Source organism: Mustelus asterias, chromosome 1 (genome assembly GCF_964213995.1).
Source record: "Mustelus asterias chromosome 1, sMusAst1.hap1.1, whole genome shotgun sequence".
NCBI classification, from domain to species: domain Eukaryota; kingdom Metazoa; phylum Chordata; class Chondrichthyes; order Carcharhiniformes; family Triakidae; genus Mustelus; species Mustelus asterias.
This window is the reverse complement of record NC_135801.1, coordinates 180,319,865-180,345,331: the sequence shown is the minus strand read 5'-3', so window position 1 is coordinate 180,345,331 and position 25,467 is coordinate 180,319,865. Positions and strand designations below refer to the sequence as shown.

At 45.0% G+C, this 25,467-nt stretch overlaps 1 protein-coding gene across 7 annotated transcripts in view; it reads right to left on the bottom strand.

The window, feature by feature from the left end:
- Positions 1-25,467, bottom strand: part of LOC144504323 (catenin alpha-2) — a 1,369,240-nt gene that overhangs the window by 579,402 nt on the left and 764,371 nt on the right. For all 7 annotated transcript variants that reach the window (XM_078229613.1, XM_078229524.1, XM_078229870.1 and 4 more), the window contains one exon: positions 9,096-9,248. In XM_078229613.1, the coding sequence (XP_078085739.1) occupies positions 9,096-9,248 (153 nt within the window). The remainder of the gene's footprint in view (positions 1-9,095; positions 9,249-25,467) is intronic.

Sequence of the window (25,467 nt, the reverse complement as noted above, 5' to 3'; positions counted from 1 at the left end):
GCATGCAGGTACAGCTAGCATTTAGGAGGGAAATGGTATGTTGACCTCCATTGCAAGAGGATTTATGTACAGGAGCAATGCTCTAAAACTGCAGCTGTACAGGGTCTTGGCGAGACCACACCTGGAATATTGTGTACAGTTTTGGTCTCCTTACTTAAGAAAAGATATAGTCATAGAGAGAGTGCAGTGAAGGTTCACCACATTGATCAACATGGGATGACAAGAATGTCATCTGAGGAGAGATTGGGTCGACTAGGTTTGTATTCACTAGTTTTGAAGAATGAGAGGAGATCTCATTGAAGCGTATAAAATTCTGACAGGACTGGACAAACTAGATGCAGGGATGATGTTTCCCCTGAGTGGGGGGCGGGGGGGGGGGTGCAGTTTAGAACCAAGGGGTCACAGTCGCAGGATAAGGGCTAGGCCAGTTAGGACTGAGTTGAGGAGAAATTTATTCCCTCAGAAGGTGGTGAATTTGTGGAATTCTCTACCACATATGGCCATGGAGATCAAGTAACTAAATATATTTAAGAAATAAGTAGATTTTTAGACATGAAAGGCATCAAGGGGTACGAAGAGAGAGTGGGAGTATGGCATAGAAAAAGAGAATCAGCCATGATCACACTGAATGGTGGAGCAGGCTCGAGGGGCCGAATGGCCTACTCCTACCCCTATTCTCTATGTTTCAAGTCAGCTTACAAATGTTCATACCTTGCTCCTTTTTTTATATTCAATCACCACAAAAGCCATCATCTCAACTTCTGAGCTGCACCCACACTGTTAATCCTTGAATTGCTGATTCTGAAAAATTGCTGCTTCAGTTCCTGCTGTTGCTTTGGCTGAGTTGTCCCCTTTTTAGTCCATTCAATTCCATTGTTAAAGTTATTTTGTGAGAGCTCGATACTGGTGCAGATGTTGACTGCTGCTTCTTCACTTGCCTGGTTTGGCTGTTACTGTTCTTACTCCAATTGCTGTTCTTGCAACAGGAATACACATTTCTTTAACACAAAATCACAACTGTGACAAAGCTGTAAAATCCCTCACCAAATATGTGTCTTCTTACAAATTGTAACAACGGAACGACAGAGGTTAAGGGGCGACCTGATAGAAGTCTCCAAGATTATGTGGGGCACGGACAGAGTGGATAGTCAGAAGCTTTTTCCCAGGGTGGAAGAGGCAATTATTAAAGGGCATAAATTTAAGATGTGAGGGGCGAGGTTTAAAGGAGATGTACGAGGCACGTTTTTGACACAGAGGATGATGGCTGCCAGGAACTCGCTGCCGGGGGAGGTAGTGGAAGCGGATATGAGAGTGACTTTTAAGGGGCGTTTTGACAAATACATGAATAGATGGGAATGGAGGGATACGGTCCCCGAAGGGTCGGAGCTTTTAGTTCAGATGGGCAGCATGGTCGGTGCAGGCTTGGAGGGCCGAAGTGCCTGTTCCTGTGCTGTAATTTTCCTTGTTCTTTGTTCAGGAATAGTTCATTGATATCTGAAGGTTCTTTTGATGGGGAAGATCCTGGTTATGATATCTGCTAGGCTTCACCCTAATCAAAAAGTTCTCTGGGAATAGTATTTGCAAGGAATATGGGGGGCATATTCAATAGAGGGCACATTAAGATGCAGTGGGTCCAAATCTGTAAGTTTTATAGTCTGTAATTGCATGCTCATTGTATGGTCTTGACGGTTTTGTTCTGGACAACTATGTTGAAATGCATATGTCAGGCTTTCAATGTTTCATGGAATGCTGGGAGGCAGAGTCTGACCAATTTCTGAAAATTGTCCATCACATGCAGCCCATTTTTTGCAGAACATTTTTCTTTGCTTTTAAATGTTGGTTTCGTTTGAGCTGAATGCACTCTTGATGAAGGGCCGGCACATACAATCAGGCCTTGTCAACATCAGCCATAATCCATGAAATAAATGTCTAACCGTTAAATGTTTAATACTGAGAGCTATCAATGCAAGTGGACCACCATTTTACTGGATTGCTTTTGCACATGAATTGCACATTTGAATTGTAATCACTGTGCAGTAAATTAAATTATTTAAATAGTAGTTTCAATAATAATTTGCCTTTTGGGTGAGTTTCAGGAATAATCTAAACATAGTTCTGATATAAGTCTAAGAAAGAGTTGCGCGACAATACTGACCTAGGATCATTTCCCAAATCACACTCAAAGTTAGCTAGACTAATTTGTTTTCTCCACAGTATGAGCACTCTATAAGTTTACGGCCATCAAAGGGTCATTTTACACTATATCCATTCAGGCATCCGCTAAAACCTGTCTTCTGTCTAGAGGAGCATCGTAGCTAATGGAATGGAAACACACTTTTCACGGCTAATGCTAAGACTGCATTTTTTTTCTGCAAGTTATATCTATTGCGGAAAGGCCTGGATAATGAATTATCGGAATGGTGAAGCCAATTGAAGTATAATTCCTTTTTTTTTTGGTGAACAAAAAATTAATCACACTACTTGGGTAATGAGAAATAAAACCGTTCAACTTTCCAGACCTGTCTTTCATTCAGCCTTATGATTACATTCAATTTTCAGGTTAATCCCAACGGATTAAGGCTCGCATAGAACATGTCAATGCTTGTGTTGGTGGCTCCGATGCCTAACTAGAAAAGTGAGCAATGCTCACAGAAATCCCCAGTGCTGAGGAATGTTTATACAGGTGATTTCAGAAATCATTTAGGGAAGGAGTCAGAATTGGATGAGGATAGAAAGCACACCATGTGAAAAATGTCATTTGATTTGAAGTCAGATTCATAAATCATTAAAGATACGTAGACATCCCAGAACAAGGGTTTGTGCCATTTTGTTAACAATACAATGTGCCGCCGTGAAAAATCTTGTTGCTTCAGTGGAATGTGTTGATGTGCAGCTCTTCTGGTTGTTCTCCTCCCCAGGGTTAACAAACACTTCCTTGGCTCCTTCTTTGCAAATAGCAACAACGCAAAATTTGAAAAAGTATACAGAAAAAAAAGGCTGAAGTGGATGAGACAAAATTGAACTCAACTGAGGCTACAGATAAGAAGAAACAAGTGGTATATATGCAGCAAGAACAGAAAATGCTGGAAAATCTCAGCAGGTCTGATAGTGGAGAGAGAATAGAGCCAACGTTTCAAGTCAGGAAGACCCTTCGTCAGAGTCAGAATATATATTGTGATGTTAGTGTACCTTTAAGAGGTTTTTTAAATCATGGTCACAGCCTTGCATGATTGCTGGAAAGAGAAAAAAAAACTTCTGGCTGCTCAGGTGACAGAGGTTTTGCAGCTTTCAGTTTGGCTGCAGTATTAGAGGCAGTCTTAGAAGCAAGCTGGAAAAGAAGTCTCTTTCACTCTCTGTCTTGCTTTGAAAATTTTACCAGCTAGCTGAAAGAAAGGCTTCTTGCCATACTGCAGTAAGGAATCCGTGTTTTGGTGCTTTGGGGAGCTGATCTGACTACAAACTACTCTGAGTTTTCAAGATCATTTGAAATCAGCATTCAACCCAGGGAACTGGATTCCAGTATCATGTGAGATTTAGCTTGTGCAGTGATAAATCTGTTTAAAGGGTTTTGTTTATTGGGTATTGGTTTTGATTGGAACATCTGATATATATTGGTTAAGGATTATACATTATTGTGGTTGTTTTATTTTTGCTTGTAATTGATAAAAGTTATTGCTACTTTTCATTCTGTATATGGTAACTATATTCCTAAATAAACTTTGTTTGTTAAAAGCTCCCTAGCGGGTCTTTTGAATCACACCTGAAGTGGAACATATCATGCTTATCCTAGCCAAATTCAAGATGCAAAACTTTATGATTCAGGTGGGCTTCATAAAACACTTTGGAGTTTCTAATCTGAACCATAGCAATATGCAGAACAGCCACTCAGCAAATATGGTACCAATTAACTCAAAGAAGATTTGGTGAAATTAGTGATATTAGTCTTGAGATAAGTAAGGCAACCTAACTTAAGAGCTAGTATACAAATTTTTTTTTTGCACTGATCAAGATAAAATAAATGACCATCTCGTTTCCTTCCTCACACCCCAGAACAATCAACTGTATTCCTGAACAAGCCTGTTCCTATCAGTCTTTGGGATCACTGGGTGACAAAAGAAAAGTCCCTAAAATTATAATGTGCAGTGTTATGATCCTTATAGAGATCAGTAACTTTTGAAAGAAAGGAATCTCCACAATACCATTGGAAAGAAAACCACTGGACAAGGTTACACTTTTAAAATTTATACTGAAACAAACCAACTAAAATCAATGTAATTCAAACATATATAACCAGGCAAAGGATATTTCAAATAAAAAGCTAAGTTTCCCTTGAAATAGTTGATACAATAATGACATGTCTCAAGCAGTTACAAGCACTGGTACTACTCCTGCATAAATGTGATACCATGTGCAATCTCATAGCCTTTTCAACTTGTACACTGTTATGTTGGATCTCTCACTCCCCACTCAATTGTTTTAGTCACTTTTGCCAGCTGCTGTATTCCATCTGAAGTCCATGGGCACTATCAACATTGATAAAGTGCACATCTATGAACACTCTCTCACTCAAATCATGACAGTCCCGATGGCACAGAATCCCCAAACCAGGCTCTTTAAATGGTTGGCTTGGCCCTGGCAAAACTGACACAGGAGCAGTGGGGTTTTACCCAGTCCATAATCCCGTGTTCTTCTTGCCTTCAATCCACTATTCTTTCCAATTGTTTAACACACACAGTAACACAGTCTCTGCTCTATTCTCAGAAGCCTGCTTCAACACCAGGGGCCATTCTGAAGTGAAGATTCTGTTCTAAACTATCTACCACAAAGACAGGCTGAAACCCAGCACCATCACAATTAGCTTTCTATTTACCCTTCGCTTCTTTGGATTCCATCCCCATGGCTACTTCAGGTCACATGGGCATTTCTTGAAACTAAGCTGATGTCACAACCACAAAATCAACTATCCCTCTTTCACTTTGCTCATAACAAGGACATCACACAAAAATAAAGGACAGGCTTTGCCCAAAGCACAGGGGTCACCAAATATTCCCTCCTTGGAAAAAAATACATCTTACTGAAAAGTAAGGATTTTTCACAACCCTTTCAAAATACAACACATTTTAATCTTTTAAACACTATAACAATTCTCTGATTACACACTGGATGGATAATGTTTTCCCTTTGTCACTTCTTACAATTAAATATATTGCACTGGCAACATTCTAAAAGTTAACCCAAAACCAAAACAACCAAATGTGACAATTAGATTTTAAGGTTCAACATCAACAGCGCACAAGCATTTGTTTTACTTCTGGTTAATTCACTTCTTGTTCAGTTTTCTCAAGAGACCTCCTTTCCAATTTTGTACAACCTTCCAGATTTTCCATGTTCTTAGCTAAAAGGTTGTGCGGTAGTGTTGCACTCTTCATGCTTTTGTTTTAAATCAGTATAGAATTATAGGCAGTATGCACTTGGGTCAGCTGTGCAAAACCTTGCTGTATTACTTAAACATGCCGATGGACAGCTCTGCTGGCTTTTGTCCAAGCTGATGTAACATTGGTCCCTATGCTCATTGGTGAAAGAAGCAGTCTCTTACCCCAATTTGGCCAGAACATACCCACCTTAGTATCCACTGTGGAAAATGTGCTGGGCACTTCCATTCCTTCCTGTTTCACGGGTGTATATCCATAGAATCATAGAACTGTAGAAAAGTTACAGCACAGAAGGAGGCCATTCATCCCATTTTCTCCAGGCCAGCCCGAAGACACCCAAGTGCCTTTCTAAGCCCACCTTCCTGCACCCGACCTGTAGCCCTATATTTTAAAGCACTTAAGGTGCAAATCCAGGGACTTTTTGAAACAGTTTAGGGTCTCTGCCTCCACCACCAACTCAAGCAGTGAATTCCAGACACACACCACCCTCTGCGTAAAAATGTTCTTCGTCATGTTCCCTCTACACCTACTGCCACTTATCTTGAATCTATGTCCCCTGGTTCTAGAATTCTCCACCAAGGGAAACAATTTTATTCTATCCATTCTATTTCTTCTCTTCATAATTTTGTACACCTGTATCAAGTCACCCCATAGCCTTCTTTCTTCCAAGGAAAAATGATCCTTACCTCTCCAATCTCTCCTCATAACTGCACTTTTCCAGCCCTGGCAACATTCTTGCAAACCTCCTCTGCATTCTCTCCAGAGCAATTATGTCCTTCCTGTAATATGGTGACCAGAACTGCACACAATACTCCAGTTATGTCTCACCAGTGTTTTATACAATTCCAATCATTATACCCTTCTTTTTATATTCTGTGAAGAAGAGCATTCCATACGCCTTCTTTACAATCTTGTCTACTTAAATTGCTGCCTTTAGGGACCTGTGTACTTGTACGCCAAGATCTCTCACTTCATCCAATCTGCTTCATATATTTTCATTCACTGTGTATTCCCTATAACTGTTTGATCTCCCAAAATGCATGACCTCACACTTATCTGTTGAAATCCATCTGCCACTTTACTGCCCACTCCACCAGCCCATCCATCTCATTTTAGAGATCATAGCTATCCTCTACACTGTCCGCTACCCGGCCAATCTTTGTGCCATCTTCAAATTTCCCAATCATGCCTCCTCTGCATTCTCTCCAAATCCAAATCATTAAGATGTAACACAAACAAGGATTCTGACACCGAGCTCTGTTGAACTCCATTTGAAACAACTTTTCATTCACAAAGGCATCCATCGATCATAACCTTTGTTTCCTGTTACTAAGCCAATTTCTCATCCGATTTGCCACATTTACCTCTATCCCATGGGCTTTTATTTGTCATGTGGGACCTTGTCAAGCACCTTGCTGTAATTCATGTACATCAAACACCTTGGGGCTTAGAATAGCTAGATAGTCAATATCTTTTCCCAAAGGTAGGGGAATCTAAAACTAGAGGGCACAGGTTTAAGATGAGAAGGAAGAGATACAAAAGTGTCCAGAGGGGCAATTTTTTCACACAGAAGGTGGTGAGTGTCTGGAACAAGCTGCCAGAGGTAGTAGTAGAGGTGGGTACAATTTTGTCTTTTAAAAAGCGTTTAGACAGTTTCATGGATAAGATAGGTATCGAGGGAAATGGGCCAAATGCAGACAATTGGGACTAGCTTAGTGGTTAAAAAAAAGGGGCACATTGTCAAGTTGGGCCGAAGGGCCTGTTTCCATGCTGTAAACCTCTGCAACTCTATGACTTTGCTAAAATCCATTGAGAAAATCAGACAGCAGAAGACATTCTGCAATTCACAACTGTTTTATTGCTATGCTGTAATTCAGTGCAAATGCCAGTTTCCACTCTTCCCTTCTGGATGTTCTCCCTATCCTGAAGCAGCCCCTCACTGAGAGAAAAAAACAAACTCTTAAGTGCAAGCTTCAGTGAGCATAACTTGCTCTCGGCTCACTCTGAAGCTGGTCCTGATTTACTCTTAAGGGGATCTGCACTTCTAACATTATCACTTCTTCCTCCTTAATGTGGTGCCTACTTCTTTTAGTGCTGCAGCAATGTTCTCGCTGCAATGCCATTGGCTGCTGGGATGCCACATGTTCACCATGAATCCTGCTAGATACCAGCCACAAAGGTCGAATGATCCTCAACTCAGAAAACTTGGCGGAGGCCAATATGGCGTCACGGTGGCAGAACGAAATTGTGTCCTGGCCATGTAAGGGCAGAAAGAAGGAGGTACAAGCCCTTCAGTGAGCAGGTTATTGCTAAGCAAGTGCCGCTTGATTGCATTGTTGATGACCGCTCCCAGCATTTCACTGATGATCAAGAGTAGGCTGATGGGTTTAATCACCAATGGTGCTGGTGCCACACAACATGATGAATTGTATTCTCAATGTGAAGACAGAACTTGGTCTCCACAAGGACTGTGTGGTGATCACTCCTACCATTACTGTCATTGACAGACACAACTGCAGTAGGCAGGTTGGTGAGGATGAGATCAAGTGTCTTTTTCCCCCTTGTTGGCTCCCTCACCACCTGCCGCAGACCTAGTCTAGCAGCTAAGTCCTTTAGGACCTGGCCACCTCGGTCAGTAGTGGAATTACTGAGCCACCCTTGGTGATGGATATTGAAGTCCCCCACCCAGAGTAAATTCTGTGCCCGAGCCATCTTCAGTGCTTCCTCTAAGTGGTGTTCAGTGCGTGACTTGATGCGAGTTAGAACACGGGCCACAGCTTTACAAATAATCTCAAAGTTATGGGGAGTAGAATATGTGACGCCAGCCAATGTGTCGGAAACATCTAGTGTAACAAAAGGATGGGTGAAGATCCCAATGGCAGATAAACTGACGAAGAGTGGACTCAGTTTGCAGAGATGGAAATAAGTGCTCTTAGTGATGACATGGATACTTGGTCTGGAGATAAACTCAGGGTCAAAAATGAGAGCAAGTTGGTGAAGAGTCTGGTTCAGACTCGGACGGTTGCCAGGAAAATGGATGGTGTTGGTGATTATACAAAATTTGTGACAGGGACCGAAGACAATGGGGTGAATTTTGTTCGACAGGGTCAATTTCCACTACCAGAGTCAAAAGTGGGAGCCAACCAGGCTGCTGCTGGGGCCAATGTCCAGTTGAGGTGGTCCACCCCATCTAATGAGAGTCAGCAGTTCAGCAGCTTCAGAAGTGCTAATGCTGGTGGTGGCCACTGCTGGGGTTGAGGCACCCTTGAGGATGGATGAGTTTTTTGCAGAAGCTGGGACCAGGCAGACAGGTCTCAACAAACAGAGGGAGGGGGAAGTGAGCTTTTCCGGGAGTGACCTTAGGTCCCTGTAAAATGTGTGAGCTAGACAGCAAGTTGGAATAAGGCATATGCAGCATATCATGTAGGAGTCCCTTCTTTACAAAACATCTAGACATGCACACACGCCACATCATTGTCTATCACCTGCTGCCCTGGACATGGAGCTATAACTGTGAATGAGACCGAGGATCTTCCAATGTGCATGACTTTCGACATCAGATAGTGACTTTACCCGTTAAACCCATTTGCGTTTCCGCTGTGAACCCAGTCAAGAGAGCTCAGGAATTGGAGATGCAACATCTCAATTACAGCACATTCTCACCTCTACCAGCTTGTTGGCATGCTCACGGAACACTTGTGCATACTCCTTCACCTCCTTTTCATTGCCGCTCTTTGCTGCCTCGATGAGAACCAGGAGAGGGACGTTGGTCTCCAGAAATGAGTCGGAGATGTGATCCATGACAGCCTTGCGAAGCTTTTGAGGAAAAGAAAGAGAAATTAAAAGGCAGTTGGTCTCAAGGATTTAAATGAGCAAAAGAAAAGACTTTTTTATTGAATGAATACAATTTATCCTTCAGAACGCAGAACATTTTTCATCTCAACTGCTAGAAATGTACTAAGGACTTGTTAAGCATTTCATTGCATCCTGCCGTGGGTCACTCAGGAGATTTTTAATATTTAACCCTTGTTCAATGACAGCAATAGTGCCAGGCAGCAAATGTACAGGCCAAACCCATTCATTTAAATGGGCTGGATTTTATTACCCCCTGTGGGTGTGTTTTTGGTAATGTGGGGAAAGAGGTGCATGTAAAATATGAAGGGTACCACCTTCTCACCCACTCCTGAGCCCCCATAATATGCTCGATGGCCGGGCATAGAAACCAGCAGCCGCCCGGTATATTTGAGTGAACAATTAAGGTGAATTGAACTTGTTCCCAAGCCCATTGACCAGGATATTACACTGTCCACACAATATACAGTTGGCGTGGCCAAGTGGACAGGAGTGGACATTCCTTTAATTGAGGTCAGGTTGAAAAGGACAGCAAGGGAGGGAAGGGAGATCATTCAGGGGATGCCCCAATGTGGACATCAGGTCTTGTCCCCCTGCCACAGGATGTCACTTTCCGCCACCCCCAGCCTCATCCCTCACCTGCCCTCCAAAAACCCACCCCATTCACCATTCTCTTCCTCTCCCTAGGCTCTCAGAGCTCTCCTTTTCCTAAAAGCCACTGACTTCCCTGTCTCCAGCAGCCAATCACGCTCCTCCTTGCCAATCATTGAAGTACCAGTAATGCCCATTACTGAGTTCTGGCACTGCTGGAACTGCTAAGGTTGCCAGCCAGTCAGATTGCATGGTGAGTGCTGCCTGGCTGTGTGTGAGTGCTTTTAGAATTGGGTGGAAACCAGGAGTTAGGTGAAGCCGGTAGCAGAGGCTACAAGGGAGAGCGCTGATTGGTAAGTAAGGGAGAGCGCTGATTGGTGAGTAAGGGAGAGTGCTGATTGGTGAGTAAGGGAGAGTGCTGATTGGTAAGTAAGGGTGAGTGCTGATTGGTGAGTAAGGGAGAGCGCTGATTGGTGAGTAAGGGAGAGCGCTGATTGGTGAGTAAGGGAGAGGGTGATTGGTGAGTAAGGGAGAGTGCTGATTGGTGAATAAGGGAGAGCGCTGATTGGTTAGTAAGGGAGAGTGCTGATTGGTGAGTAAGGGAGAGTGCTGATTGGTGAGTAAGGGAGAGTGCTGATTGGTGAATAAGGGAGAGCGCTGATTGGTTAGTAAGGGAGAGTGCTGATTGGTGAGTAAGGGAGAGTGCTGATTGGTGAGTAAGGGAGAGTGCTGATTGGTGAATAAGGGAGAGCGCTGATTGGTTCGTAAGGGAGAGTGCTGATTGGTGAGTCACGGAGAGTGCTGATTGGTGAGTAAGGGAGAGCGCTGATTGGTGAGTAAGGAAAAGCGCTGATTGGTTAGTAAGGGAGAGCGCTGATTGGTGAGTAAGGGAGAGTGCTGATTGGTGAGTCATGGAGAGTGCTGATTGGTGAGTAAGGGAGAGCGCTGATTGGTGAGTAAGGGAGAGCGCTGATTGGTGAGTAAGGGAGAGTGCTGATTGGTTAGTAAGTAAATTGTGGAGGCATTGGTTTGGCAAGTCATAGAGTCATAGATAGAGACATAGAGCAATACAGCACTGAAACAGGCCCTTTGGCCCAACTCAAGTTATTCGAATTAGCTGAAATGGTAGAGAGCTTGCTTTGCATGTGAGAAGCAGTGGGATGCCCACATTTTCCACTTTGATTTGTGGGTGGCACAGTGGCACGGTAGTTGGCGCTGCTGCCTTGCAGATCGGGGACCTGGGTTCAATTCCGGCCTCGGGTCGCACACTTTCTCCCCGTGTCTGCGTGGGTTTCCTCCGGGTGCTCCGGTTTCCTCCCACACTCCAAAGATGTGCGGGTTAGGTTGTTTGGCCATGCTAAATTGCCCCATCATGTCAGGGGGGATTAGCAGGGTAAGTGTGCGGGGTGATGGGAATAGGACCTGGGTGGGATTGTGGTCGGTACAGACTCGATGGGCTCAACGGCCTTCTTCTGCACTGTCTGGATTCTATGTTTGTGTAAACTTTGTGCTTGCAAATCTAACAATCAGTTTGAGTTTGCAAGTTACAAGGTGAGATGGCAGAGGGTTGCTTCTCCTCAGCAATAACACTGTTGACAAAAATAAAGAGTGCTGCGGCTTCCGTTTTACACTGCCTTGAGAAAGCTGGAAAACTAGTCATTAAACAACTCTTCTTCCTGCCTGACATTTGCTGACTCATCATGTGTGATAAAACCCAGCAACCCTCACAAATTAGAGTGAAACTCACTCTTTTAAAAGGCATCACCTGTTTCAATGCATCTCGCTCTTAAAAATAAACACAACGCCGTATGTTTAAGTGAGTTTGCAATCTGTCTCACTCTCCTTGATCCCATTTCCCAGACTGAACATTTCCCCACATTGTCAGCTCTGCGTGTGGTCATTTACGTGCTCTGAACTTGCTGGCAAACACATACTGCGCATAGGTCAATTTTGCCAAATTCTGCAACAATTTTAAATTTTGCCATGAAAGAAAGTGTGGATGTTTCACAGAAACAGGATAAAATTTAGGATTTCACGAATACTATTAACACTACACAAGTGCCAGGCAATGACCAACTCCAACAAGAGAGAATCTAGCCATCTACCCTTGACATTCAATGGCCTTACCTTCATTGAATCCCCTACCACCAACTTCCTGAGTGTTAACATAGAACATAGAACATTACAGCGCAGAACAGGCCCTTCGGCCCACGATGTTGCACCGACCAGTTAAAAAAAAACTGTGACCCTCCAACCTAAACCAATTTCTTTTCGTCCATGAACCTATCTACGGATCTCTTAAACGCCCCCAAACTAGGCGCATTTACTACTGATGCTGGCAGGGCATTCCAATCCCTCACCACCCTCTGGGTAAAGAACCTACCCCTGACATCGGTTCTATAACTACCCCCCCTCAATTTAAAGCCATGCCCCCTCGTGCTGGATTTCTCCATCAGAGGAAAAAGGCTATCACTATCCACCCTATCTAAACCTCTAATCATCTTATATGTTTCAATAAGATCCCCTCTTAGCCGCCGCCTTTCCAGCGAAAACAATCCCAAATCCCTCAGCCTCTCCTCATAGGATCTCCCCTCCATACCAGGCAACATCCTGGTAAACCTCCTCTGCACCCTCTCCAAAGCCTCCACATCCTTCCTGTAATGTGGGGACCAGAACTGCACACAGTACTCCAAGTGCGGCCGCACCAGAGTTGTGTACAGTTGCAACATAACGCTACGACTCCTAAATTCAATCCCCCTACCAATAAACGCCAAGACACCATATGCCTTCTTAACAACCTTATCTACTTGATTCCCAACTTTCAGGGATCTATGCACACATACACCTAGATCCCTCTGCTCCTCCACACTATTCAAAGTCCTCCCGTTAGCCCTATACTCAACACATCTGTTATTCCTACCAAAGTGAATTACCTCACACTTCTCCGCATTAAACTCCATCCGCCACCTCTCGGCCCAACTTTGCAACCTGTCTAAGTCTTCCTGCAAACTACGACACCCTTCCTCACTGTCTACCACACCACCGACTTTGGTGTCATCAGCAAATTTGCTAATCCACCCAACTATACCCTCATCCAGATCATTAATAAATATTACAAACAGCAGTGGCCCCAAAACAGATCCCTGAGGTACACCACTTGTAACCGCACTCCATGATGAATATTTACTATCAACCACCACCCTCTGTTTCCTATCCGCTAGCCAATTCCTGATCCAATTTCCTAGATCACCCCCAATCCCATACATCTGCATTTTCTGCAGAAGCCTACCATGGTGAACCTTATCAAACGCCTTACTAAAATCCATATATACCACGTCCACTGCCTTGCCCCCATCCACCTCCTTGGTCACTTTCTCAAAAAACTCAATAAGGTTAGTAAGGCACGACCTACCTGCCACAAAACCATGCTGACTATCACCTATCAATTCATTACTCTCCAAATAACTATAAATCCTATCCCTTATAATTTTTTCCAACATCTTGCCGACAACAGAAGTGAGACTCACCGGTCTATAATTCCCGGGGAAGTCTCTGTTCCCCTTCTTAAACAATGGGACAACATTCGCTAACCTCCAATCTTCTGGTACTATACCAGAGGCCAACGACGACCTGAAGATCAGAGCCAGAGGCTCTGCAATCACTTCTCTTGCCTCCCAGAGAATCCTTGGATAAATCCCATCCGGACCAGGGGATTTATCTATTTTCAGACCCTCCAGAATATCCTGCACATCCTCCTTATCAACTGTAATACTGTCTATTCTACTCCCCTGCAACCCAGTGTCCTCCTCAGCTATATTCATGTCCCCTTGCGTGAACACCGAAGAGAAATATTGGTTCAATGCTTCACCAATCTCCTCCGGTTCCACACATAACTTCCCTCTGCCATCTATAACTGGCCCTAAACTTGCCCTAACCAACCTTCTGTTCTTGACATACCTATAGAACGCCTTAGGATTCTCTTTAACCCTATCCGCCAAAGTCTTCTCATGTCCCCTTTTAGCCCTTCTAAGCTCGCTCTTCAACTCCCTCTTAGCCAATCTAAAGCTTTCTAGTGCACTACCCGAGTGCTCACGTCTCATCCGAACATAAGCCTCCTTTTTCTTTTTAACCAACAAAGAAACTTTTTTGGTGCACCACGGTTCCCTAGCCCTACCAATTCCTCCTTGCCTGACAGGGACATACCTATCACAGACTCGCAGTAGCTGCTCCTTGTAAAAACTCCACATGTCGGACGTTCCCAGTCCCTGTAATCTCCTAGTCCAACCTATGTTTCCTAATTCTCTCCTAATAGCCTCATAATTACCCTTCCCCCAGCTAAAACCACTGGCCCGAGGTTCATGCCTATCCCTTTCCATCACTAAGGTGAACGTAACCGAATTGTGGTCACTATCACCAAAATGCACACCAACTTCCAAGTCTAGCACCTGGTCTGGCTCATTTCCCAGCACCAGATCCAATATAGCCTCACCTCTAGTTGGCCTGTCTACATACTGAGTCAAAAAACCTTCCTGCACGCTTTGAACAAAAACTGACCCCTCTAACGAGCTAGAGCTATAACAATTCCAGTCAATATTAGTCAAGTTAAAATCCCCCATAACAATTGCCCTATTACTTTCACTCCTAAGCAGGATTGACTCCGCAATCCTTTCCTCAACCTCTCTAGAACTTTTAGGAGGTCTATAAAAGACTCCCAACAGGGTGACCTCTCCTCTCCTATTTCTAATCTCCGCCCATACTACCTCAACAGATAAGTCCTCATCAAACCTCCTCTCTGACACTGTGATACAATCTCTGACCAATAATGCTACCCCTCCCCCTCTTCTACCTCCTTCCCTACTTCGACTAAAACATTTGAACCCCGGGACCTGCAGCATCCATTCCTGCCCCTGCTCTATCCATGTCTCTGAAATAGCCACAACATCGAAGTCCCAGGTACTGATCCACGCTGCAAGTTCACCCACTTTATTGCGAATACTCCTGGCATTGAAGTATACACATTTCAAACCCTGCTCCACCCCACCTCTGCAATGCCGTGCATTGCAGTCCCCATCCATGCATCCCTCACTTTCAGCCCCACTACTCAGGATCCCTCCCCCCCCCCGAATCAGTTTAAACCTCCCTGCATGGCCTTAGCAAATTTACCCCCCAGGATATTGGTCCCCTTCTGACCAGAAACTGAACTGGATCAGTGATATGAAGGAACTGAAGGCACTGTTACTAAGTTTGCAGATGATACAAAGATATGTAGAGGAACAGGTAGTATTGAGGAAGCAGGGGGCCTGCAGAAGGACTTAGACAGGTTAGGAGAGTGGGCAAACAAGTGGCAGATGGAATACAATGTGGAAAAGTGAGAGGTTATGCACTTTGGAAGGAGGAATGGAGGTATAGACTATTTTCTAAATGGGAAAATGCTCAGGAAATCATAAACATAAAGGGACTTGGGAGTCATTGTTCAATGGTTAACGTGCAGGTTCAGTTGGCGGGTAGGAAGGCAAATGCAATGTTAGCCTTCATGTAAAGAGGGCTAGAATACAAGAGCAGGGATGTACGTCTGAGGCTGTATAAGGCCCCATTTGGAGTATTGTGAGCAGTTTTGGGCCCCATATCTAAGGAAGGATGTGCTGGCTTTGGAAAGGGTCCAGAAGTGGTTCACAAGAATGATCCCTGGAATGAAAAGCTTGTCGTATGAGGAACGGTTGAGGACTCTGGGTCTGTAGTTGTTGGAGTTTAGAAGGATGAGGGGGGATCTTATTGAAACTTACAGGATATTGCAAGGCCTGGATAGAGTGGACATGGAGAGGATGTTTCCACTAGTACGAAAAACTAGAACCAGAGGGCACAACCTCAGGCTAAAGGGATGATCCTTTAAAACAGAGATGAGGAAGAATTTCTTCAGCCAGGGAGTGGTGAATCTGTGGAACTCTTTGCCGCAGAAGGCTGTGGAGGCCAGGTCATTGAATGTCTTTAAGACAAAGATAAATACGTTTTTGATTAATCAGGGGATCAGGGGTTATGGGGAAAAGGCAGGAGAATGGGGATGAGAAAAATATCAGCCATGATTGAATGGCGGAGCAGAGTCAATTTGCCGAGTGGCCTAATTCTGCTTCTATGTCTTGTGGTCTTATATAAATACTGTGGCTACAATAGCAGGCTGGGAATTCTGCAATAAGTAACTCACCTCCTAACTCCCCAAAGCTTCTCCAGATTCGTGAGGAGTCTGATGGAAATATTCCAACAACAATCTCCATCAACAATCAAGCAGTTTGATACCATCCAAGACAAAACAACCCGTTTAATCAGTTTCTGATAAGAACATAAATAATTGGAGCAGCATAAAGCTGTTTGACCCCTCGAGACTGCTCCGCCATCAAATAAGATCATGGCTCATCTGACTGTGGTCTTAAATTCATTTTCCTGCCTACCTCCAATAACCTTTGACTCTCTTGTGAATCAACAATCTGTCTAACTCAGCCCTGAATATAGTCAATGGGGCGGCACGGTGGCACAGTGGTTAGCACTGCTGCCTCACAGGGCCAGTGACCCGGGTTCGATTCCCGGCTTGGGTCACTGTCTATGTGGAACAAAGAACAAATAAAAGTACAGCACAGGAACAGGCCCTTTGGCCCTCCAAGCCTGCGCCGATCAAGATGCCTGTCTAAACTAAAGCTGTACTCGCTTACCGAGTCTGTATCCTCCCATTCCCATCCTATTCATGTATTTGTCTAGTTGCCCCTTAAATGCCACTATCGTACCTGCTCCCACCACCTCCCCGGGCAGTGCGTTCCAGACATTCACCACCCTCTGTGTAAAAACACTTGCCTCGCACATCTCCTCGAAACTTTTCCCCACGCACCTTAAACTTATGTCCCCTAGTACTTGACTTTTCTCCCCGAGGAAAGAGCGTCTGATTATCCACTCTGTCCATGCCACTCATAATCTTGTAAACCTCTATCAGGTCACCCCTCAATCTCCGTTGTTAAATATAGCCCTGAATATAGTCAATGGGGCGGCACGGTGGCACAGCGGTTAGCACTGCTGCCTCACAGGGCCAGAGACCCGGGTTCGATTCCCGGCTTGGGTCACTGTCTATGTGGAACAAAGAACAAAGAAAAGTGCAGCACAGGAACAGGCCCTTTGGCCCTACAAGCCTGCGAGAACAAACCGAGTTTATCCAACCTCTCCTCATAGCTAATACCCTCCAGATCAGGCAACATCCTGGTAAACCTCTTCTGTGCCTTCTCCAAAGCATCCACATCCTTCTGGTAGTGTGGTGACCAGAATTGTACACAATATTCTAAATGAGGCCCAACTAAGGTTCTGTACAGCTGCAGTATGACCTTCCAATTTTGATACTAAATGCCCCGACTGATGAAGGCAAGCATGCCGTATGCCTTCTTGACTACCTTATCCACCTGATTTGACAGATCCTTCCGCCTGTCAATACTCCTAAGGGTTCAACCATTTACTGCATAATTCCTACATGCATTGGACCTTCCAAAATGCATTATCTCACACTTGTCCAGATTAAACTCCATCTGCCATTTCCCCGCCCAAGTCTCCAACCGGTCGATATCTTGCTGTATCCTCTGACAGTCCTTTTCATTATCCACAACTCCACCAATTTTTGTGCCATCTGTGAACTTACTAATCAGACCAGCTACATTTTCCTCCAAATCATTTACATATACTGCGAACAATACTGATCCATGCAGAAAAGCAGCCCTCTACTGCTATCCTCTGTCTTCTATGGCCAAGCCAGTTCTGAATTCATCTTGCAGCTCATCTCTGATCCCATGTGACTTGACCTTTGATACCAGTACCTTGTCAAAGGCTTTACTGAAGTAAATGTATACAACATCCACTGCCTTTTCCGCATCTATCATCACTTCCTCGAAAGTTCCTCGGAGTTTGCATGTTCTCCCTGTGTCTGCATGGGTTTCCTCCGGGTCCTCCAGTTTCCTCCCACAGTCCAAAAATGTGCGGGTTAGGTTGATGGGCCATGCTAAATCGGCCCTAGTGTCAGAGGGATGAGCAGGGTAAATGTGTGGGGTTACAGGGATAGGGCCTGGGTGGGATTGTGGTCAGTACAGACACGATGGGCCGAATGGCCTCCTTCTGTATTGTAGGTAGTCTATGACCCAGCCTTCATTGCTTTCTGGGATAGAGAATTCCAAAGAATAATGACCCTCTGAGAGAAAAAAATTATCCTCATCTCTATCTTAAAGGAGTTCAAGTTCAAGATTCCCCTGTGAGTGTATCCTTTCAGCATTTACCCTGTGAAGCTCCCTCTCAGAAATCTTATATGTTCCAGTAAGATCATCTCTCATTCTTCTAAACTCCCACGAGTATAGGTCTAACCTGCTCAAACTTTCCTCATAAAACAAACCCTTAATCCCAGGAACTAACCCAGAGAACCTTCCCTGAACTGCCTCCAATTAAATACATACGTCACAAAATATTTCAACATCCAAGTTGTTAAGCAAGAGTCTGGAAGAAGGCTGCCAATGGAGCAGTAATAATCTCTCTCTTCTGTCTCTCAATTTTAAAACCCTATCAGTTTAAAATCCAGCATAGAGATTGAGAATATCAACCAAAAGGAAGTGAAAATTGCTGTTTACATGAGCATCGACTTCACTGAATTTTCAAGACCACTGTGGAAAAATTCTGTTTCAGGCATAGATACCAGCGTTTCTGAATGGAGAGCTGTAACAAGTGGCATTCCTCAGGGATCAGTGCTGGGTCCTTTGCTGTTAGTAATATATATAAATGATTTGGAGGAAAATCTAACTGGTTTGATTCGTAAGTTTGCGGATAGCGATGAGGACCGTCAGAGGATACAGCAGGATATAGATCAGTTGAAGACTTGGGCGGAGAGATGGCAGATGGAGTTTAATCTGGACAAATGTGAGGTAATGCATTTTGGAAGATCGAATACAGATGGAAAATATACAGTAAATGGCAGAGCCCTGAAGAGTATTTATTGATAGGCAGAGGGATCTGGATATGCAGGTACACAGGTCACTGCAAGTGGCAACGCAGGTGGAGAAGGTAGTCAAGAAGGCATACGGCATGCTTGCCTTCCTTGGCCAGGTCATTCAGTTTAAAAATTGGCAAGTCATGTTGCAGATTTATGGAATCTTAGTTCGGCCGCACTTGGAATACAGTGCTCAATTCTGGTCGCCACACTACGAGAAGAATGTACAGGCTTTGGAGATAGTACAGAAAAGATTTACCAGGATGTTGCCTGGTATGGAGGGCATTAGCTATGAGGAGGGATTGGAGAAACTTGGTTTGTTCTCACTGGAACGACGGAGGTTGAGGGGCGACCTGATAGAAGTCTACAAGATTATGAGGGGCATGGACAGAGTGGATAGTCAGAAGCTTTTTCCCTGGGTGGAAGAATCAATTGCTAGGGGGTATAAGTTTAAGGTGCGAGGGGCAAAGTTTAAAGGAAATGTATGAGGCACGTTTTTTACACGGAGGGTGGTGGGTGCCTGGAACTCACCGCCGGGGGAGGTCGTGGAAGCAGATACGATAGTGACTTTTAAGGGGCGTCATGACAAATACATGAATAGGATGGGAATAGAGGGATATGGTCCCCGTAAGGGTAGGGGGTTTTAGTTCAGTCGGGCAGCATGGTCGGTGCAAGCTTGGAGGGCCGAATTTTCTTTGTTCTTTGTAAAAGACTCAGAAACAGTGAACTCTCTTTTTAACCTGGCCATTAGGGTTAGTAACTTCATGTGTATCACTTGTAATTTTGTGTGCGTCTTCCGAAGAACAGAACGTGGCTTTATCTTTGTAAATATCTTGAAATCTTGATCTGGTTGGGTTCTTAGCTCAATAAAAACTAACCCTTTTTGCTTAAACTTAAGAACAGTTTCTCAAGATTGGTTTCTTTACAATCAGCATGTTAAGCACAGATGCTGAGATAATACCTTGATCCTTATCTATTCCTTAAACCCTGTTATGATCAGTGGAGGAGGGGAAAAGAAAGGGCAGGTCCTGGCAAGTGTTCTCACAGGTCGGAACATTGGGCAGGAGTTTACAGCCTCATCTGTCCTGAAACTGTAAAATCCCACCTGAGGTCAATGGATCTTTCGATGGTCTGCCCCTCACCCACTCCAATTCGAATGGCGGGCAGGATGGTAAACTTCCAGCCATCGTGTGTCGTAATCTTTTCTGTAGGATTTTAACAATGCCTTTTTGAAATCCAAATACACTACATCCGCTGGTTTCCCTTTATCCACTCTGCTCATTGCATCCTCAAAGAACTCTGATAATTGTTTTCAGCACGATTTCCCTCTCATGAAACCATGCTAATTCTGTTTGATTGTATTCTGATTTTCTAAATGCACTTCTACTATAGAACCATAGAACCATAGAAAATTACAGCTCAGAAACAGGCCTTTTGGCCCTTCTTGTCTGTGCCGAACCATTTTATGCCTAGTCCCACTGACCTGCACTTGGACCATATCCCTCCACACCCCTCTCATCCATGAACCCGTCCAAGTTTTTCTTAAATGTTAAAAGTGACCCCGCATTTACCACTTTATCCGGCAGCTCATTCCACACTCCCACCACTCTCTGCGTGAAGAAGCCCCCCTAATATTCCCTTTAAACTTTTCTCCTTTCACCCTTAACCCATGCCCTCTGGTTTTTTTCTCCCCTAGCCTCAGCGGAAAAAGCCTGCTCGCATTCACTCTATCTATACCCATCAAAATCTTATACACCTCTATCAAATCTCCCCTCAATCTTCTACGCTCCAGGGAATAAAGTCCCAACCTATTCAATCTCTCTCTGTAACTCAGCTTCTCAAGTCCCGGCAACACCCTTGTGAACCTTCTCTGCACTCTTTCAATCTTATTTACATCCTTCCTGTAACTAGGTGACCAAAACTGTACACAATACTCCAAATTCGGCCTCACCAATGCCTTATACAACCTTACCATAACACTCCAACTATTTCCTGAACAATGGATGCCAACATTTTCCCAAAGACAGATATTCGGCTCGTTGTCCTATAATTTCCTCCTTTACGTTTCCCTCATTTCTTGAATAGAGGTGATACATTTGCATTGATTGCCTTAAACATTCCTTCCCTCCACCACCGAGGCACAGTGGCAGCAGTCTGTATTATCTACAAAATGTACTGCAGCAACGCACCAGGGCACCTTTGACAGCACCTTCCAAAACCAGACAAGGGCAGCAAGTACCCAACCAAGCCACACAATATCCTGGCCTGGAACTTTATCTTCGTCCCTTCACAGTCATTGGGTCAAAATCCTGGAACTCCCTCCCTCACAACACTGAGTGTCCTGACACCACATGGACTGCAATGGTTCAAGAGGGTGGCTCCCCAATCACCTTCCCAAGGGCAATTAGGGATGGGCAATAAATGCTGGGCTTGCCAGCAATGCTCATATCCCAAGAATGAAAAAATAAACATTTCACAATAATCAAAGGACAAAACTGAGACCCTGCACAGAGTATTTCTGAAGAAGAAAAGCACAATGCAAATATGACTTAATTAGCTTAATTTTAAAAAGAAAATGTCATGTTGTAAAAGTACAATTGCATGAGATCCTTGCCACAGAAAATGAACACATTATTGCATGCTGTCTTTAATCTTATTTAATTTTAAGAAAATTGCAGATATAAGCTTACTGAACAATGAATATTTAATTCTGCCTGCAGCTAACTCATTCTTCATTAGTTCATAAAAATGCATGAAGCATTACTATCTAAAACTAAGTTTTTATTACTGGACCCTAACCTGTTAACTCTGCTTCTCTGGTCCATAGAGGCTGTCTACCTGCCGACTGTTTCCAGCACTTCCTCTTTTATATTAGTTTAGTCAAGAACCCTAATGTTACTGAAGAGTGTTTTTCTCATGAAAAGTGCCTCAAGGTTGCAAACAGAGCCTCATTTCTTCACTGGCACTTAGAGGCATAGGGGGGAATTTTCCCATCCCAGCACAGAAATCTTGGCGACAGTGGGGGGGGGGTTGTGTGCAAATCATGCAAAGGTCCATTGACCTTTGCATGATTCATGGGGCGGCAAGGTGGCACAGTGGTTAGCACTGCCTTACAACGCCAGGGACCTGGGTTCGATTCCCGGCTTGGGTCACTGTCTGTGTGGAGTTTGCATGTTCTCCCCGTGTCTGCGTGGGTTTCCTCCGGGTGCTCCGGTTTCCTCCCACAGTCCGAAAGATGTGCTGGTTAGGTTGATTGGCCATGCTAAATTGCCCTTTAGTGTCCTGGGATACATAGGTTAGAGGGATTAGTGGGGTAAATATGTGGGATTATGGTGATAGGGCCTAGGTGGGATTGCTGTCGGTGCAGATTTGATGGGCCGAATGGCCTCCTTCTGCACTGTAGGGTTTCTATGATTCTATGACCTCGGACAGGATTTTCTGGTTTCGGGGTGAGCGTGGCCAGAAAATTCCACCCATAGAATCATAGAGCAATACAGCACAGAAACAGGCCCTTCGGCCCAACCGGTCCATGCTGCCCATGGTGCCCTTCCAGCTGGTTCCAATTGCCCACGTTTGGTCCATATCTCTCTAATCCTTTCCCATCCAGCTACTTATCCAAATGCTGTTTAAATGTTTAATTGTACCTGCCTCGACCACTTTCTCTGGCAGTAGTTGCCCCTCAGGTCCCTTTTAAAGCTTTCCTCTCTCACCTTAACCCTATGCCCTCTAGTTTTTAATTCCCCGATCCTGGAGAAAGATTATAGGCGGGATTTTACGGCCTTGCTCCGGTGAGATCATAAAATCCCGCCCGAGGCCAACGGAGGTTTCCGTTCTGGGAACCTCACCCGCCCCGGAATCGGGCAGGCGAGGTGGTAGAGTTTCGGCCCATGTGCTTCATGTTATCTATGCCCCTCATGATTTTATACACCTCAACTCCCAGCCTCATCGGCATAAACAAAAGGAGGCCAAATGCGACAATGAACAAAGAACAAAGAAAATTACAGCACAGGAACAGGCCCTTCGGCCCTCCAAGCCTGCACCGACCATGCTGCCCGACTTAACTAAAACCCCCTACCCTTCCGGGGACCATATCCCTCCATTCCCATCCTATTCATGTATTTGTCAAGACGCCCCTTAAGACTCACTATCATATCTGCATCCACTACCTCCCCCAGACAATGACAGGACAACAAGCTATTGCAGAGCCACTGGAGAGGTCATAGAGATTTACAGTTTGGAAACAGGCCCTTCGATTCAACTTGTCCATGCCACCCAGTTTTCACCACTAAGCTCGTCCCAATTGCCCGCATTTGGCCCATATCCCTCTACACCCATCTTACGCATCTTGGGCTGCTTCATTATAAAAGAAAGGTGAGAGTTTCAGGCTGATGGTGCGGTATACCATCAAGGCTGAAAGGGATAAAGGACATTGGATGTTGCCAAGTTTGGATTTTAAAAACTTGAAGACGGAAAAACTGAAAGCAAGAGGTTCCACAATTTTGGAGTTCAGGGAAAGAATGAGTTGTCAGCTTCAACCCTCAGTGGGGTTGAAGGGAAGAGGAAAGGTGTGCTGGATTAACCAGGGAAAGAATAAAATGCTGAGAGCAGTAACCATAATAGTTGGACATAAGTGAAGAGCTTGTGAAATGCCACTGCTGGACTGCCCACCGCCTGACCCAGACCTGTCTCTCATGTTACAGTGGGCAGTGGAGGTGTCGGGCAGTCCAACTGCCTTTAGGCCTATTGAGGCCATTAAGTGGCCAATTAATGGGCAATCAAGTGCCTCATCATGTCGCTGCCAATATTTTGCAGGAGGTGGCCCACAATAATCAGGTAGCCTTACAGCTTTAACTCCACAAGAGGGGATAGACAAGTGCAGTAACTCCTTTGGACAACCCCACACAACCAAGGTCATATCTCCTTTCAACTTTCTCTTCCAGCCACTGACATCCAGCCTCCTCACTTCCTTCACTTGTCTCGCTGGAGCCTGCCAGCAAGGCCCCACCTATTACCCAGAGTTACTTTCAGTCTGGCATCCATTAGGTCCTCTTCCTTGGGAACTGGCTGTTGCTCCAGAAGTCTTCACCACTTGAACCTGATGCTTCTGGGATTAAAAAACTACCAGCCAATCGGATTGGCTGGCATCTTCCTGAGGTGGGACTTCATCACCAGCTCTTGGGGGGGAGTATGGAATCCCTCACTGAAAGGCACTCAGTGCCTGAATGAGAAACCAGAAGTGTCACCTGTTGATTGGCTAGCAGCGCCAATGAATGGCAGTGCCACGAGGTAGGTCCTGGCTGCTCCCTGAACGACACAACCTAAGGCTTTGGATTGTTGTTGGATTCCAGGCCACAGATGGGCGATGGCAAGTGGAGGGGGTGGGGGCAGGGGGAGTGTGGGGCAGGTTGGGGTTGGTGAGTGTCGCGAGGACTGAAAGTTGGCAGCGAAGGCAGGTCAGGTGGGGGAGGCTTACTGACAGCCATCTGACGTGCCCTCGGTGCCAACCTTCAGTCCTCGGTACACTCACCAACCCCACCTGCCCCACACTCCCCATGCCCCTACCCCCACCACTTGTCATCGTCCACCTTTGGCCTGGGATCCAGCAACTATCCAAGGTCTTAGGTTGGTGTCGCACTGGCAGGAGCCAGCACGTACCTGGTGGCACTGCCATTCATTGGTGCTGCTGGCCAGTCAATAGGTGAGGCGTTGGGGCCCTTGATAGCAAGGAAGTCCCACAATTGTCCAGTTAAATACCTGAATGGCTGTTAATTTGGCAGCCGTTCCCTAAAAGAAGAAAGGGGGAGGTGATGGCGTAGTGGTATAATCACTAGACTAGAATCCAGAGACTCAGGGTGATGGTCTGTGGACCCGGGTTCGAATCGTACCATGGCAGATGGTGAAATTTGAATTCAGTAAAAAATCTGGAAATAAAAGTCTAATGTTGGCCATGAAACCATTGTCGATTGTCATTAAAAATCCATCTGGTTTATTAATGTCTTTTAGGGAAGGAAATCTGCTCTCCAGGCCTGATCTGACCTAATTGTTTTTTTTTAAAGTTTATTTATTATTGTCACAAGTAGGCTCACATTGGCAATGCAGTGAAGTTACTGTGAAAATCCTGCAGTTGCCACACTCCAGCACCTGTTCGGGTACACTGAGGGAGAATTTAGCCAATCCCCCTAACCAGCATGTCTTTTGGACTGTGGGATGAAACTGGAGCACCTGAAGGAAACACACGCAGACACGGGGAGAACATGCAAACTCCGCACCGGCAGTGACCCAAGCCAGGAATCGAACCCGGGTCCCTGGCGCTGTGAGGCGGCAGTGCTAACCACTGTGCCACCATGCCGCCCTTGTGGCTCCAGAGCCACAGCAATGTGCTTGACTCCCAAATGCCCTCTGAAATGGAGGGCAATTAGGGATGGGCAATAAATGTTGGGCCCAGCCAGAGATGCCCACATCCTGTAAAATAAATAAATGAAAAGTGACAGGGGTGGTCTTGGCAGCTCTTTAGCCAATGGGTGAGACCCTGATCACCTCCATTAAATAACACCCATTATCACTATGCCACCAACCCCTCAATGTGTGCATCATCGT